The following is a 17231-nucleotide window of genomic DNA, read 5'->3' as shown; positions in this document are numbered from 1 at the left end:
ATAATAAAAAAAAATATTTATAAACTTATAAGAGTTAACGCACTTTAGCTGTGTGTATAAATAACACCGTTCTATTTGCTTATTAGCTGCTAATACTGTTATAATTCATGGCGTATTGTGGAAAGTCAGCTCACTCTTTATTTGCTACGGGACACAGCAATTCACTGCTTGAATCCCCTGAAAATAAAACACCTTGGTATTGATCCATAAAAATGTTGCCGGACACTGCTATAGAATGCTAAGTAGCAGAGAACTCGCATTACCTTTTTGTCTATGTAATAAAATGTTTTCATTGCTGTAAAAAGGCTAAATATTATTTTTTATTTTTTTTACTGCTAAAAATAATTTATCCGCTTAGGGATCATTTCAGACATTTCCAGCTTGTAGTCGATAGCCCTTAAAAGACAACTCTGTTCTGCAGGGGTTAATGGCTGCAATGCAGAAGCATTCTCAGGAGAAATATGAAAGGAAAACTGCTGTTTTAGTGGTTAGTGATACTGACAACTCATTGCTGGTTCATCACATAGCAACGTGTTCCACCGCTAAGTCCCCCGTCTAGGGTCGGTGCAAGGTTTTATTCAATGTTATCCTTTGGCAAGTGTGACACTACTAGGTGGAGTCTGACCTTTAATAGCAGTATCATCACCATTTATTTATACAGCGCAACTGATTCCGCAGCGCTGTACAGAGAACTCACTCACATCTGTATCTCCCCCATTGGAGCTTACAGTCTAAATTCCCTAATATACATACAGACACACACTTACGCAGACACAGAGAGAGCCAATTAGCCTACCAGTATGTTTTTGGAGTGTAGGAGGAATCCGGAGCACCCGGAGGAAACCCACGCAAACACGGGGAGAACATACAAACTCCACACAGATAAGGCCATGGTTGGGAATTGAACTCATGACCCCAGCGGTGTGAGGCAGAAGTTATTTGACTTGGTTCACTCGCTCGTTTGAGGTAAGGCTAGGTACACACTGGACCGTTTTTGCCCAATAATCGGGCAAATCAGCCAACATACAACCGTTCGGTCGGAAGTCAGGTTAGTGTGTACAGTGACACGATGGTTGAAAGTCTTCCCAAAGGGTCGATTGTCGGCTCATTTGGTCGGTCGTACTGTTTAATATTTTCCGACCAATCACTGACCGGTCATGTAGTGTGTATGCACTCATGCTCATGATCTCCATAGAGTTTATAGAGTCGGGCTCTTTTCAGCTGATGCTGGCGATGAATGTCCCGGTGAATAAATGTAGAGAGTGCTGTAGAAGGAATAATTAATTTGTTCGTTCTGAGACAGAATGTTTAGTTTCAGAGTCACAGAAGCTAACAAAATTCGTTAGGACATGTGGATAACTATAACAAGGTGTTCTAAATAATCAGTGTGACAATGTGACAAGAATGAATAAATATTGTGCTGTCATTCTCTGAAGACTAGAGGACCAGATGAAGGACCAGATGAAGAGCACAGATCTGAAGGTAGATCGTGTCAGTGTATATACATGAATCGTCGCACTGATCGCACCTTCAGTCGTAGGTACAATCGTTTGAGATAGCACATCGGTTGGAAAATTCTTCAGTGTGTACCTAGCCTAAGTCTTCTGACCTGCCAAGTCCCACTGGGAGCAATTCTTAACGTTTATTTATAAGCCAACCCAGGGCATCCAAACATCACAATCTGACGTGTTTCTAAAGCATCTGTTCAGTGATTGGGGTTCTTTGGAATTTCATAAAATAGCTGCTTGGGATAATTAACAGTCAAATGGGCTCTACCTCTGAGTTTGAGACCTTTGGCTCATAGAATCTATGCTTTGTCTGGAGCCAGGAACAAATGTTTGTAGGATTTCAAATATCTTCGCCCCTGAGGTAGATAATGCTTCACCTCTGTTAGCTTAACAGCCAAGGTGTCCAGCTGTTTTTCAAAAAATAAGTATTCTTTAAGAGGCAAAACTTATTATTGGATGAAACTTCTGTAGCCCAAAGTGTCAGCTGTCAAACCTTCTACCTGTGGTGCACGGATCTGAAAATTGTGTAGCTGTGTAAACTACTTCCAGAGATGAATTAAATGTATATTTGATGCTTTTTTTTTTTTATCTCAGTACCCCTTAAATGTCCACTTCCAGCTATCCCGGCATGGATTTTACTACACTGACTATACACTCTGTGGTTAAGAGCTATTTAAAAAATATCAAATTGGAAGCTTTTGATATTGAATATCATGGGGTGTTTAATAGAGAGTCTTCTCCAAGGTTTGGCTGTATTGAGGCCTGGTAGACAGGCAAAACAGAGCACCTGTTCTAGGAAAGGTGGGAGATGTCATACGCAGAGGGAGGAAGACATGGGTTTGATACCTGCCAATCAGGTTAGAGCTGGGGAGATGCTTAAAATTTAAAAGGTTTGTGTTTCCTGAGGGCGGGGTGATTATTGCTGGACAAGCTGGTTGATTTAATGGAGCGTAGAACTGTGTTAGGTTAGTGCTAGGGATTGCAAGAGGAGAATTGGACGTTTGCTTGAATATGATTGCCATCGTGACACACACATATATATATATATATATAATTAATTTTTTTTTGATGTCCTGGTCTCCTATGATATAAGTGACTTACACTGTAAAATCTTGTGGCCATTAATTGATTATTTCAATTAATCCGATTAGTGTGATTCAACAGTTTAACCCTGGACATGTATGAAGTTCACATGTGGCATAGTTTTAAATCTATAGTCTGTAATAAGATCAAGTGCATGCAATAAGCCAGTCTTGGTTAACATGTGACACTCCAGGTGTTGTGAAACTACAAGTCCCAGTATGCATTGCCAATATATGGCAGCTTATTGCTGGGAGGGGATGCTGGGACTTGTAGTTTCACAACACCTGGAGTGTCACAGGTTAGCCAACACTGCAATAAGTCATCTAAACAAATTTCAAAGCAGCCGGCACCATGGATGTCCTATGTATGTTCCACAATCTAGCGACGCTAGCTCAATCTATAGCAGTATTTCAAGCAATAGATCAGTTTTAGTGCAGCAATCTCACAAGTACAGTATACTACGTGAACCACTCTATACTGTGTACAAAGCAAAGTGAGATTTTTCAGCTTCAATGTTGATACCCGGCGCATTGTAATGAGGTGTTTTGACAGTTGATTCTAAGTACACATTCAACACTTATCTGATGGAGCTGAAGTGTTCATTATCTGAGAGCGGAGCGCGAGACACCTGTTGTGATGAAATTAGAGAGTATTTCAGGGAAACCAAACAGATTGTTCTCCATTGATTTCTGTCCATTGCTGACATTTAATCTTCTATGTGACCTTTGAAGAAAACTTCCACTGATGTATTATAAGAAAAAAAAAGAAGTACATATTTTTTTCGCTCCGCGCTATTTTTAGTAGAGTGATTGCTTTTAAAAGCAACATTTTTTTTTCCCTTTCAGTTATTAAGTGAATTCAACTGAATTTCAATGAGTTGCTATATAGAAATAACATGATTTTTATTGGGTGGTGATGTAATGTGTCATAATAAAACTACTGATGACTAATTTTATTTAAAGGCGGATTCCAGCTTTGTCAAAAACCTGTTCTGGTTTGAGACGTCCTTCCGCTGTGCTTTGAGGACCCTGGATGAAATCAGTCCACAACAGAAGGTCCTGAATGGTCATGTCGGCTATTGCCTAGTGACGTGTTGTACCCATACTTGCCAACCTTTGCATAGTTAATTCCGGGAGATCCCGGGCAGGGGGCGTGGTTGGAGGGCGGGAGGGAGCACAGTTAATTGCATCATTGCGTCATTATGGCAAGTAAATTCCAGTATGCGGGATTCTTGCCTGCTCTCCCAGGAGTCCGGGAGACCTACCCAGATTTCGGAAGTCTCCCGGACATTCCGGGAGAGTTGGCAAGTATGGTTGTACCACTCCCTTGGTCATGTCATGATGTTGTGGGGGGCTGTCCTGACACAACACATTACTGGACAGTGGCCTATGCGGCAAATTGGGTTCTCCTTCTTTTCAGAGGACCGGTATTCAAATGGGGTCTCCAAAATGCAGTGAAAGTGGGAATGATGAGGAGTTCCCGCCAAACTGTAACAGGGTGGGTGTTTTTACAAAACTGGAATATGCCTTTTGGAAGGATATCAAGCTCTCAATGCATATAATTCCCTCAAATAGGTTGCAGAACACCTCCCTGTTGCATAGCTGAAGCCCTGAGTTCACTGCAAAATTTCATAGGACCCTCTTGTTTTAGAACTCTATGTAAAATGTCACTCCATGGGAAAGCGACCCAAGTGTATTTTATTCATATTTGCCTACTCTCCCGGAATCCTCGGGAGACTCCCGAATTTTGGAGAGTCCTCCTGGACTCCCGGAAGAGCAAGCAACCTCCTTGATCCATGTGGGTGTAGGAGGGGGCGTGATGATTTTTGCCGCTTTGCCATAGCCCCGCCTACTTCTATAAAGTGCCAAAATTCACAGCATTGAATAGTGGGGGCTTGATGGCATATTCACATCATTAAGCCCCACCCCTGCTATTCAATACCGCTAATTTCAGAATTTTCCAATAGGGAGAGGGGCTATGGTGACACGACAATTTCACCACGCCCCCTCCTACACCCTGTCACATGACCTGTCCTCAGGTTATGAAAGTTGGCAAGTATGATTTTAATATGACTTTGATCAGTTATGTCATTCTACTGTTAAGTGGCATCCGTTCTCCTAAAACTCAGTTTAGCCTCATGGATATTGCTAATTAATCATGAGTGTGAGGGGAACTTAGGGATTGTCTTTAATTTATCTATCACCATTGTGTGTTTGAAGCTTTATACTAAATTGGTCGAAGTGCAACTGGAAGGTGGAAATAAAAATGCTAAGTGTTGGTGTAGGACAAGACCTGCTCATCCCTGAGGTGGTGGAAAAATAAATTTCACTTATGGAGCTTTCAGTCCTCCTGCAAATCAGTGAGATATGTGTAAGGTGCCCGCATCATTCCTTTATATAATTTTAAGTTATCTCAAGGCACAAAACAAAAACTTTTTACATATTGATGCAGAAGTAGTCAAATTCTGCAACCTGCCTAAATGTTTGCAACCCCCCCCCCCCCCTCCCCACACTTCCACAGAAGCCAATGCTCTTCCCTGTACAAACAGAAGCAAATGCGCAAAAGTGGGGTTCACGCCGACACAAGAAGATCGTTTGCGTTGCTGTTTTGTTCTTTTGTAGCTCATAAATGACCCAGACTATGGGGTATATTTACTAAACTGCAGGTTTGAAAAAGTGGAGAAGTTGCCTATAGGAACCAATCAGATTCTAGCTGTCATTTTGTAGAATGTACTAAATAAATGACAGCTAGAATCTGACTGGTTGCTATAGACAACATCTCCACTTTTTCCAACCCGCAGTTTAGTAAATATATCCCTATGTTTTTGAGTTGCCGTTGGCAACCAGAGCACTTGAAGCCAAACATACACAGTGAGAACACGTGAAATCCAACTTTTGAAAAAGAATTGATGGCATTTTTGCAGGAAATTATATAAAGGACGTCTCTCATGTCCTTCACCCCAAGGGCAGTCTCTACGCCATTTTTTTCTATTGTGGGTTTTTTTTCAATTCTGTTCTGTAATAAACATTTAGAAAAAAAAAAAAGATATATTGCACTCGCAATTCAAAAATCGAAATGGGAAAATAGCTTTACAGCTTCAGGGAGCAAAAGGCTGTGTGTGAGCAAGGGAATGATAATCGGAGGAAGACAAGGCTGTGATCTTGTGCGATGCAAGGTCTGATTGAAGCATCTCAGCATGGGATGGGATTTGCTGACTGTTCCTTTATCTGCCAGATAGACAGGCACTCGGAGAAACATTTAAGTCCTGGAACTTTGATGGCCACTGGTAGCAGATGTGGTAAAACTTCACACCTCATTCCGATTGTCAGAGGGGCTTGGTGTTTAGCATGTGTTCCTTGCTGACAGCTTTACAAGGAGCGTAAAGAGAGTAATATTGTGGCTGAGTGGTTCTAAAATCTAAAAATATAAAATGCAACAACAATGTAGGGTAATGAGAGCAGAAAACTTGTCTTGAAACATTTAAACATTAAAAACATTTTCTTTTCGTACAATTGTGCTTTAAAAGACAATAGCTATAGGTTGGGGAAAAAACTTTGCACTCACTTTAACAGATTATCGCGTCTCAAAGCTTCCCTGTAACATTGTGCACTATGTATTTGTGACAGGATGAACCTCCCCTGCCACCCTCTCGTGTTGCTGGGGACCGACCTAGCTTGCCTTGCCACCATCCCCTTTATTTATCCCAATTGTGCCCCTTTAAATGCAGTAGGACTGGCTGCGCTGCCACCATTGGCTCTTTCACCAGTGCCTAGAACCTCTTCCTTTTGGGTAACTTTCACGGCTAGTGTACCCTCTTGCAGGGCCCCTGGGCTGGTACCCCTGACCTCTTCCTTCAGATCTGGGTTGCTGTGGATTGTTCCCCCTGACCAATCACATTGGCTAGGGCTGCAGGTAGCGGGCAGAGCGTTGGTACTAGATGCTGGGTCCCAACCTTAGAACAGCCGAATAACAGATTAGATGGGTCTAATCTGTAGGTCACAGAAATTACAGCAAGTAAGTAGGCGTCAAGGCAGGATCCTTACGCAGCTCAATAGATCCTAGAAAGGACAGTTACACACTAGTTTGAGGTACTGCTGATCTGCAGAAGTTACAGATGGAATACTACTACATTTTACATGGGCTACAGCGCTCTTGTTGTATAGTTTTACACACATGTTGGCAGTGGGGTAGCCCAGCCCCCTGATCCTAGCTGGCATCACAAAGTCTGAGATATTGCGTCACATATTTAGCATCAGGATGTAATATATTCTCTAATCTTGGATTTAACAAGATTCACATCAGTGTGTGATTTCCTAAATTACTTGCTGGTTGCATTATTCATGTAGTTCGTTTATCTTTTTACCAAGACAGGAGAATGGTAACTACCCCTTTTTGTGCATTCAGGCTAAAGGATGTGTTAATCACTCACAATTAAAAAGGCTTAATTAGCATGGGGGACTTCCTTTAGAAAAGTTACAACAAACAAATTTCTTCCAACATAGCATATCACTACATTTCCAGTATCGCAACATATCCAGTCCCCTGCTCCACTCTGAAAAGCGGTCTGACACGTGTGCTCTGAACAGGACCTTGCTCTGCTCTTTACAATGCAGAGTGGGGGTCTGGTAGAGGTGGGAGGGGGTGTGCTTTGGAGAGGGGGTAATGACCAGACCACCTTCACCTCATGTTGTCCAATAACCACTAAATACTACCAGTACTAAAATATAATTTTTTATGGGTTTTTTTTGGTACAAATATCCTACTTCTTCTTATATATATTTTTTATTTGTATAATCAATTGCAAACAATGTTTTTGCTGACATTTCTATAGGTTTTGTTGCAGAACTAAAATTCTGTAATTTTGCAGTATAAAAAATTTGGAACCCATTTTAAATTACCAAGATTTATTAATTTTAAAATATATTGGCTTTGGGCAATTACTCTATTTTGGATGTTAGACCAGGAGAAGAACAGAAAACTATGTATTTTGCACACAAGTGCTGTTGTGTTTGGGGGATCTGTGTTGGTCCTGCTTGTAATGAACTTCACTTATAATATATTTGTGTGCTCGAAAAGTCTAGCCTGACAAAATTTAATCCTGTGTAACCACTTGACGCATTTCTTGGGCATATAAACTTTATTACACTAGTGAAATCTCCTGGAAAAGCTTAAAATTCAAATCCATCCCCGCGTGTATTTTGCAATACTAGTAATACCTACAGACTCTACTCTGATTTTTCCTTTGTGCAAGTAATGTTTGTGTGTGTTTGTTTGCAAATGCCACCATCCCCATGCTAAGACACCAAAATGCACAGTAAACATTCAAATACGTAATGTCATAAAAAGAAATGAATGAATACTGCAGTTATCGCACAGTTCCCTAAATGGGTGAAAGTTGCCAACCTTCCTGTGCATTGTACCAACTTTTTGTATTTATAAACTCTGTATTTTGAAGTAACTATTCTGTATATAATTTATGGAGCGGATAACTGGATCACTTGTCTTGCTGTAATTTCTTAATATGATAAGGTAACGTTACCTGCGCTCTAACCTTCTCATAGGCGTTCAAAATACTCAGGAACTGATTTAAAGCTTGAGTGTCCAACTCAAACAGGGATACAGTCATTCAGAAAACTACAAAGTGCTAGCTACACCTTACATGTACAATATATAGCGTGCAATTACGTGTCCATTTGTTCTAATACCTGAATATTGCAATGGATTAAGTGATCCTTGGTTATTGGTAGATAACTACTTGAATTCTTAATATCCATTTTGGGGTTTGTTTGTTTTTTGTTATTGATCTGCATGCTGGTTGCAGTTCCCGATTTGTGATGTAATTATATATGAACAACTTACAGAAATAATTCTTCAACCTTATTTATTTTAGACATTTTTCCCAGTACCTATATACGAATCTAGAGTACTGATGGTTTATTATTCAATCCCCAGCGTATTGCAATTGCTTTTCCTCTCTTGGTATTTGTGACAGCACGGACTACAGGAAAGATCCCATCCTGCTGCCTTCCGTCATCTTATCTCAATCTCCTGGATATACATATGTTCCCTTGAGGATTACAAATGTTTATTATTGTTTGGGGTTCTGAATATTCAAGAACTGTATCCAAATGGACTTTATCTGGACAAGTGCCACCTTGGTTGTCAGGAGTCTGGTGGATTACATTGCAATGCTGTGGAACTACAAAAGGGTGAATTCCCTATTTCCTGGTCTCAATCCCCCTCTCATAACATACACAGGAAGTGAGCACCTCCTTCAGCCCCTTCAACATCACAAACATTTGTAAGGGGTTAAAGCAAGGAGTTGCTCTTTATCAACAGGGATTAGAACACTCATTATCTGGTGTTGCCCACTATTGTGCTACCCTGGACTCTACTAGACTTGGAGTCATCAGCCCAGCAAGGGGGAACCTCATGCAAGGAGCATCGTAATCCCTGCCCACCATAAACTCAATTTTTCTATTCCAGACAATCCTGAACCGTACTGGTTTAAGACCACCTCTGCAGGGTGGGATTCCACCATGGGAAAATTGGAAACTTTGAAAGAGCATGCAGGGGGGCAAGTATGGGGTGTTCTAGGATTTCTTTCGCTTGGTGTCTCTTTATTTCCTTAGTCCTGTCTCTCACCCGCTATCCTACTCCATGTCCTGTGATCTTGGTACCTCTGTAGTATCCTGTCTGTCTGCCTGACTGACTGACATTTGCTCCATCCGTCTTCTCTCTTTGACTGTGTGACCCTGTGCCTCTGGATATCAGGACGTCTCTCTGGATTCCTACCCTAACGTCCTGGTATCCTCACAGTATTTGTTAAAAATTACCCTAGACATTTATATACAAAATATGCAAAGGTTTGTCGTCTATTGAGCATATGGTTCTTTTGTACAGTTGCATTTTGCCTGTGTGAAATCTGTTTTGGACAATCCCTCTATTATGCCTCTCTCCCATGTAGCGGTTCGATGAACTGAGATGCAAATTATCTGCTTTGTTTATGTTTCTTACCATTGATTATAGATATATACCTATCTCCCTATTTTCTTTTTCCTTTATGCTGACTACACGCGCTGCTTTGCCGCAGCATGTGGGGCACACAAAGCTTCAATGATTAAAATTGATGAGATCATTTTCAAGCTCATTAGTAAATGGGTGGGGAAATGAGTGCAGGTGAGGTGGCGCCTACCTATGTGTGAGGGCAACTTGACCCCTTTGTGTTTTGGATTATTTAAAAAAACAATGAAAATAACATTAAAATAAGAGGAGAAAATAATCAAAGGCCTTCCTTCTTACCTCTGTTTGTGTTAGCCAGTATTGTATATTACTGTATTTGTCCCCAAATGTAAAGCGATACAGAATTTGCTGGTGCTATATAAAGAAATGTTGATGATGTTGATGACGCCCTACCCTCAAAGTTCTGAAGCCAGAAGCCGGCTCACACTGAGGTTTACAGAACAGGAATTAATCTGCTCAGTCCCATCCAGTATAGACCAGAGCAGAGAAAGGAAGTGGATCAACTTGGACAAATGGAATTCTACTAATCTTTAAATTGCAGCTGCACCCCTCACTGCTCTCCCCCCCCCCCCCACCTAAGTGCTACATGAGTGGGGCAGAACATAATTTCAACATTGTATAATATACCAGTGCTGCAATTTATAATCTTTATTTCAAAATCTTACTTGCAGTGCACAACCTCTACTTGGTTGACAGATATGTAGCCTTATATTCAGGCTGAACTCATTTTTCAGATTCGGGAGTGTGTGCCCTCTCCTCTATTGTACTAAGGAAAGGAAAAATCGGTCCTGCCAGCTGAAGCTACATTGCCGCTTTTCACAGATGTTCAGGGGCATCGTGTTAATGTTGCATAATTTAATCTTAAAAAGTTTTAAACATGCCAGATGTTTTATCTGGTAGAGCAACCATTAATTACTCTGAAAACTAATGAAATAAAGTGTCACTAATAAACTTTAGATGCTGTCTTAGGAATGGTGACAGTGTAATAAGTTTTATGTTTGCTTTTCAAACGGGTCACTCTACAAATTAACTTTGCTGTAATGTCTAAAACATTTGTTTTCTAAACAATTTCACTCTTTAGTGTTATGCAATGGCTAGATAGTAAAATGTAGAAAACTCCAGGATGTACTTCCTATATTTATATTAACGTACTATTAGTAAGTGGATGTCACTGTCCTTGGTCCTTGCCTTTCTTTTTACTTACTCCAATACATTCTTAAAGACTACCAGACCAAGGAGTCTTTCAGCAGCCCTGGTCTGTGGGTAAGGGTAATAGAAAGTCAGACCCTGTAGTGAAAACCTTTCCACTCATGTGGTCCTAGTGTAATGGAACACTTTGTCATAATACTGGTGTGTTAGCTGTGCAGATTGTAGCATATGTTGCAGATGATGTTGTAGCTGTGTAGAATGTAGATTGGTAGCAGATGTTCTACTAGGGAGAAGTCAGTAGTAAGACTAAATTGATCCACAAGCAGGTAGAGTCCGCACTAAACCAAACTGGGTCAGTACACAAGCAGATAGTCTGTACATAACAGGGAACTGAGTTGGGGTGTGTGTGTGTGTGTGTGTGTGTGTGTGTGTGTGTGTATATTTATTGCGGCAAAAAGGGATATTTGTCACAGTTCCCCTAAGAGAACAGGTAAGTACACAGTTAGTCTGCAGCAGCAGGCTGCAGACAGGGTTGAGTTTTCCCTAGGTTCCTCTTTTAGCACACACACACACACACACACACACACACACACACACACACACACACACACACACACACACGCGCACACACACAGGTGTTCCACGTGGATGTAATCAGTGATTTGTTGTAGTGCTGGGGTAGAGGATAAAGACACCATCTGTATGTGTGGGTGGGACCACCGATGCCAGTAAGTGGCCGGCTTGCAGAGAGGGAAGTTATGTCTAGCCAGATGTAGGTGTGTGTGTGTATGTATGTATATATATATATATATATATATATATATATATATATATATATATATATCATCCCCCTAGTGGTGTTCTAGTAAAACCCTGCACTTCAGTGAGTACAGGAGGGGTCACCTAGAGGGTAAGCTAGAAGTTTATAAAAAGTTACATAAACTGGTTACCATGGTGATAACCCAGTCCAGCCTGTGAGACTGAGTGAAAGGAAGGAGGGGCTGTCATTAAGGGGGGATAGAGAAGAGAGACACAGGAGTAGATAGAGAGGAGACACAGGAGAGGAGAGATGTAGCTGGGGACCTGGGAGAGTGGGGTGGAAGTTCCAGGATCCCCCAGCATTGCCTGGAAGTCTGAGCGCGGTGACTGTGCAAAGGGCAAGGAATGTGTGCCCTGGATGAGGGGGAGAACTCCATGTCACGATAGAGAACCCAAGAGAGAGGGGGACACTTTGCATGGAAGAGGCCCTGGAGGAGGGTGGCTACAAGAGGCATGGTAGTTGTATTGTCAGATCCTGAGGCTGGGACTACACAGAGTGACATGTCAGAGCCTACAGGAGACATCCCCGCAGAGGAGGAGTGAGCTGCAGTTGAGAGGTACACAGCGTGTGTCAGAACTGCATGGAGGAGAAGCTGCCTGCCTGTTAGCATCCATGTGAGTGCCCCTGCAGAGAAGGGTGATCTGCAAGACGTGATTTATGTTATATAACATCTGGATAACATTAAGAACTGTGCAGGAGGAGTAATGAGATATATTTGCAACCATATTCGTATTGCTCATTAAGAACTGTGCTAGAGAGAGTAAGGAGCTGTATATATTTTTCTTTATTGCTGCAACCATTATGATTATCGTGCTGGAGGAAGAGGTTGAGTTTGAGTTGAGTTTGTTATAGAGATGGTCTGGCGCCCAAATTATTGTGACTTTTATTACACTGCACCACAAAGTGACATCCCCTGTGTCATACTAACTACAAAGAAACACCTGCATGTGCAGGGACTCCCTGATCATTTACACCCATGCCCATCAGCTAGCCAGGGCTTGAGAAGGAGGTGCATTGTGTACCCTTTGCACCTCATACTACACACAGTGACAGGGGGTTATATATATATATATATATATATATATATATATATATATATATACATACTGTTCTTTCTAATGCCGTCTTAACCACCCACTAGCCACTGTACGTAAATGCTATTTTGGATGGACAGTAACATTATTGTAGGATACCAATTCCTTGTGATGGCAAATGAGACTTTTTACAACCTTTAGATCCCATGTTTTGATTCATTAGTATGGTAAAGAATAGTAGTAATAATCCCTTAACCATCCTAACTTAATGTATGTATGTAGAAATATTATACTGCAGGTCTCGTGAAACACTAAGCAGGGCCGTGTTTTCCTGTAGGAAAGTTGGAGCAGAGTGGAAATGTTACATTGGCATAAATCCGTTCAATCACTAAAACTGTCTGAGATAAAATACAATATATATCTCTGCTCAGAAATCCAAGGTACAAGATGAAGAGGAACACGGAGGAATATTTCATATGGGAGTTACTTGAAAACATTAATCAGCCAAGCAATAAAATGTCATCACCATCCGAGAAAGTCTTCTCTCCCTGTATTTAAAATTATTCCCTTTCTTTGCCAACATTTTATGTACAACCCAGTGGTCACTTTGACCTTTTACAACTGAAACTCGAACAAGTGGCACAAACTAGTCTTGAAATATTATCAGATGCTACAGTACACTAATACAACCTGACAGTAAGAGGAAGCGACAGAGGGAGGAAAAAACCTCAAGGATTAAAGTATGATTAAAGGGATTAGTGACAACGGCTTGATAGTGATAGACAATATCCTGCACAGTCCTTCGCCTTCAGAAATCTAAAGTCTTCTCGTTTCACTGGCTCGGATGCTGAGCTATCATCTTCATTCTGTAGCCTTTATACTATATAAAGAAATGGTTTTCTTTGCCACAGTTTGTGCTCTGATGTTGTAGCTTAATGTGCGTTTTGTTATATATGACATGATTTTTTTTTTTTTAAAAGGATAAAAAGTTTGTAAATTAATTTAAGAGTACTAAAGTCCAAATAAAAGTGTGTGTGTTTTAAATAGCGAATGGACCATGAGAGGCAGTGATGGTCCTCAAGGTGGGCAGAAGAGGCAGCTGCCTTGGGTGCAGCATTGAATGCAAATGTTTGTGCTCTTTTTACACCTGACCGTCATAAGACAGAAGAATTCCTCACTTTTCAATGGCTCAGTAGAATCTTAATAGTAATTAGGACTCTCAGAATTCTAAACTGTGAGACCCACAACATTGCTATGCTGTACTATGGAACTATGACCTGTTTTACATGGCAATCCGATGAACGGAAACCTTATACCTCCAATATTTAAAGTACCACAAAATCTATGGTTGGCTTTTATATATATATATATATATATATATATATATATATATATATATATATATGCCAAGCTATTGCCTTTTTATGACACTCTTCTATGCCTTAAATTGTCATTTTTGCATAATAATATTTCTGGCCTATTTAACGCTGGAGATATAATACAGTTTTAGGGGTGTATTTAGCATTGGTGGCTGGTGGACGGCCGTGAGAATCTCTGTAAGTGTCCTGCGACTGTAACTTATGAAGCCAGGGCTTATTGGCGAGCCCGGTCCCATTGTAAACTAAATAAATCCTCCTTTGTCGGCATCCTACCTCTGCCGGCGAATGGAGGACCAGACCTGAGTGGCTACGGACGCACATGAGCACTGCAATGGGACCCGGCACTGGTTGAACAGAGGCTTCTTCAGAGGCGATAGAATCCAGAGGACTCCATTGAAAAGGGAAGCTATCGCTATCTTTAAGTATAAGATTGTTAGTTGGTTTTCACCAGGACAGTCGCTTATTGGAGGAACTGTCCCGGTATGTGTAATGCTGTTACTCAACCTGAGAGTCAGGCTGTAGAATTATCGCTCAATATGACCATTTAACAAAATCAAATGAGGTTCAACAGTCCGGCCTCTGGATTGCTTCTATGCTGCCTATTTATATAGTTGTAAATACACACAGAGGATCATCATGCCCAATAATTAATCATTTTTTCCCTTTAATAGGATCATTATTGGGCCTTAATATCGATTTAGGGTCACGTGCTACAATATCAGGCCAGTTGCTCTATTTTGGCTGCTATCACGGGGTCTGGTCATTTTAAAACATATACCAATCTGGAAAAAAGACTATGGGGCATATTCAATTGGCCGCGTTACTGTCAAAAGTAACGCAGCTTGCGCACTATTACCATTATTACGGTAATAGTGCGTGTAATTACAGTTATTACAGTACCTTTTAACGCCGGCTTTCTGCTCACAGCTCAGGGAGCTGTGAGCTGAATTCCGGGTTAGAATTACCGTAATAACTGTAATACTTTTAACGCCGCGTTACTTTTGCGAGTAACGTGGCTAATTGAATATGCCCCTATAACTCTTACTTAGTTTGCATTCCTCCATTATTTGTTTATTTATTTATTGTTTTGTGGCAAAAACTAATCACATGAGATACGAAAGTTTAAAATGACCCAAAATAATCTGTAGCTTTTAGCTTGCTTTTGTATAAGGCCAATTTACCAATACTGGGTCTTGCTTATTTCTTTTAACAAATGTATACCACTAGTAAAGAGGCAGGCATGATAAAGGCTGGGTACGCCAACTAAACTGGAACGGTGCATACAATTCAGCATATAAATCAGTTAGCAGGCATGTAGGAGTTATTGATGGGACAAGCAGGATTCCTGCCGTGAGACACTTCCATGTGCTGTACAATGTGGTTCTCATACGGTTCCAGGATTCTAATCCCGTCATGGCCCGCCAGCCCACGGACAGTTGGCAATGTTTGGCTCACCAGCAGCTGTAGAAAGTCCCAGCATGCCTTGCCAACAGTTATTCTCTATGAATTGTGGAACTAAAAGTCCTGGCACATTCTCTGGCTGTCAGGACATCCTGGAACTTGTAGTCCCTGCCACTATCGCAGACCCACAGGTTACCTGAGCTTACTCTACAGCAAAACACTCCAATTTTACAGAAGAAAAAAATTGAAAAGAAAAAATGCACATGACCTGATTTCTGGAATCATTAATGTTGATGTCACACTCTACCATTTTTTTTTCGCATTATTGTTTTTTTTTGTATACTAAATGGTTTTCCTCCGCAAAGCAAAGTCGCTGGAAACGTTTAATTGATTTGATTTATTAAAAGATTTCCTAGAACATATTAATCTTCCAGTGACTCTGCAAAGTCATCCAAACAGTAATGTCTGTGTTTGCAGCCTGCTCCGTGCTTAAATGAGTTTCTTTTTTATTCCCCTCTTCTTGTCTAGGAGAGAATGTGGACTGTAAATTGGGATTGTCTAGGAAACCGACAGAAAGGGAACATTGTGGACATTATGAAATAATAGTCCCTTATCTTTTGAGTGGAGAACAGTGGAAGCCGATAGGTAACATCTTTGCAAAGGTTAGTATTCTTTTTTTATTCTACTTTTTTATGTCACTATGAGATGCATTTAGCAACACAATGACGAATGAAAGGAGAACATTGGCGACTGCACTAACAATGCAACGGATGGAAATAATTCAGTCTGCTTTCTAAATCCAATGTCCAACATATAATTCAATGTGAGCTGATTCTCAAGTTGTTAGCGATGTCTATGGATAGTCATTGTATCCTGGTCTGTTCCATTTACACTCGTTACCTCACTATGCAGCAGCGATTTGGGAGATGGCTAAGCTACAAAACCTCCTATTACATACAGATATAGTTTATGAGTTATGTAATGTTTTTAGATAAAGACTGGACACATTGCAACAACTGCTTAGCCGCAGTGTCTGAAAATGTAATAATAATTTGCATGTTGCTGTAGTTTCACCTTTTACTTGGCTTCTTAAAAGCGTACAAGATGGCTCAAGATTTGTCTACTTAGCTTGTAGCATCTACATCATTTTGTCCACCACTTATATATTATTATATTAGAACACCTGCCAATCGTAAGTATATTTTTTTAAAGGACACTTGTCACCTATGTGGTGTAGCAAAGAGCCATGGCAGCTGGAGCGATCTCATGGTATGGTGCCCCCAGGTACCAAAGTGCCCAATTGGAGGGGGCATGGCAGGAACACAGAAGGTTAGGCCATTACCTCTGGATGAATGGCTATGGTAGTGGTGAACTGTAGAGTCAAATGTACATTATGATACACGCCGTTCACCTCAGGTGTGTGCAAAATTGGCTTGGTGAAGAGGTAAGGTAACACTTACTGCTGTGGCCTAGTGTCACCGGGCTGTTTATACACTTAAGGTGAACCAGTAAAGTGTGCTCACCTATTTCCCTGGCCACACTGGTTACACCCACAGTTGCCATTCACATCTTATACCCAACATTGCTCCACCTGTTTCACCCAGCAGAGTCATTGTGCCTGTTTTGGAGCTCCCTAAGGTCACAAATATGGTGAAGGAGGGCTGCAGGAGTAGCTAGGAATGTAGATTCTTCGACAGGCTGTTGAGAGGGAAAGCTTAGATGAGACCCCTTTATTGTGGGCAAAAAAGGTTTTTCAGAGCGCACACAGGGTGGATTTGTACTGTGTATCAGATATTTAGATCACGGTGTAACAAACTGCTTAGCATGCATACGT

At 40.9% G+C, this 17231-nt stretch overlaps 1 protein-coding gene across 3 annotated transcripts in view; it reads left to right on the top strand.

Moving 5' to 3' along the window:
- Positions 1-17231, top strand: part of ADAM12 (ADAM metallopeptidase domain 12) — a 399327-nt gene that overhangs the window by 39735 nt on the left and 342361 nt on the right. For 2 of the 3 annotated variants that reach the window (XM_075215979.1, XM_075215980.1), the window contains exon 2: positions 15926-16059. In XM_075215979.1, coding sequence (XP_075072080.1) covers positions 15926-16059 — 134 coding nt within the window. Of the gene's footprint in view, positions 1-15925; positions 16060-17231 lie in introns of those variants that run through there. The other variant, XM_075215982.1, reaches the window with a different exon arrangement.

This window comes from Mixophyes fleayi, chromosome 6 (assembly GCF_038048845.1).
Source record: "Mixophyes fleayi isolate aMixFle1 chromosome 6, aMixFle1.hap1, whole genome shotgun sequence".
In the NCBI taxonomy this organism is placed as follows: Eukaryota; Metazoa; Chordata; class Amphibia; order Anura; family Limnodynastidae; genus Mixophyes; species Mixophyes fleayi.
This window is presented reverse-complemented; position numbering and strand designations above follow the sequence as displayed.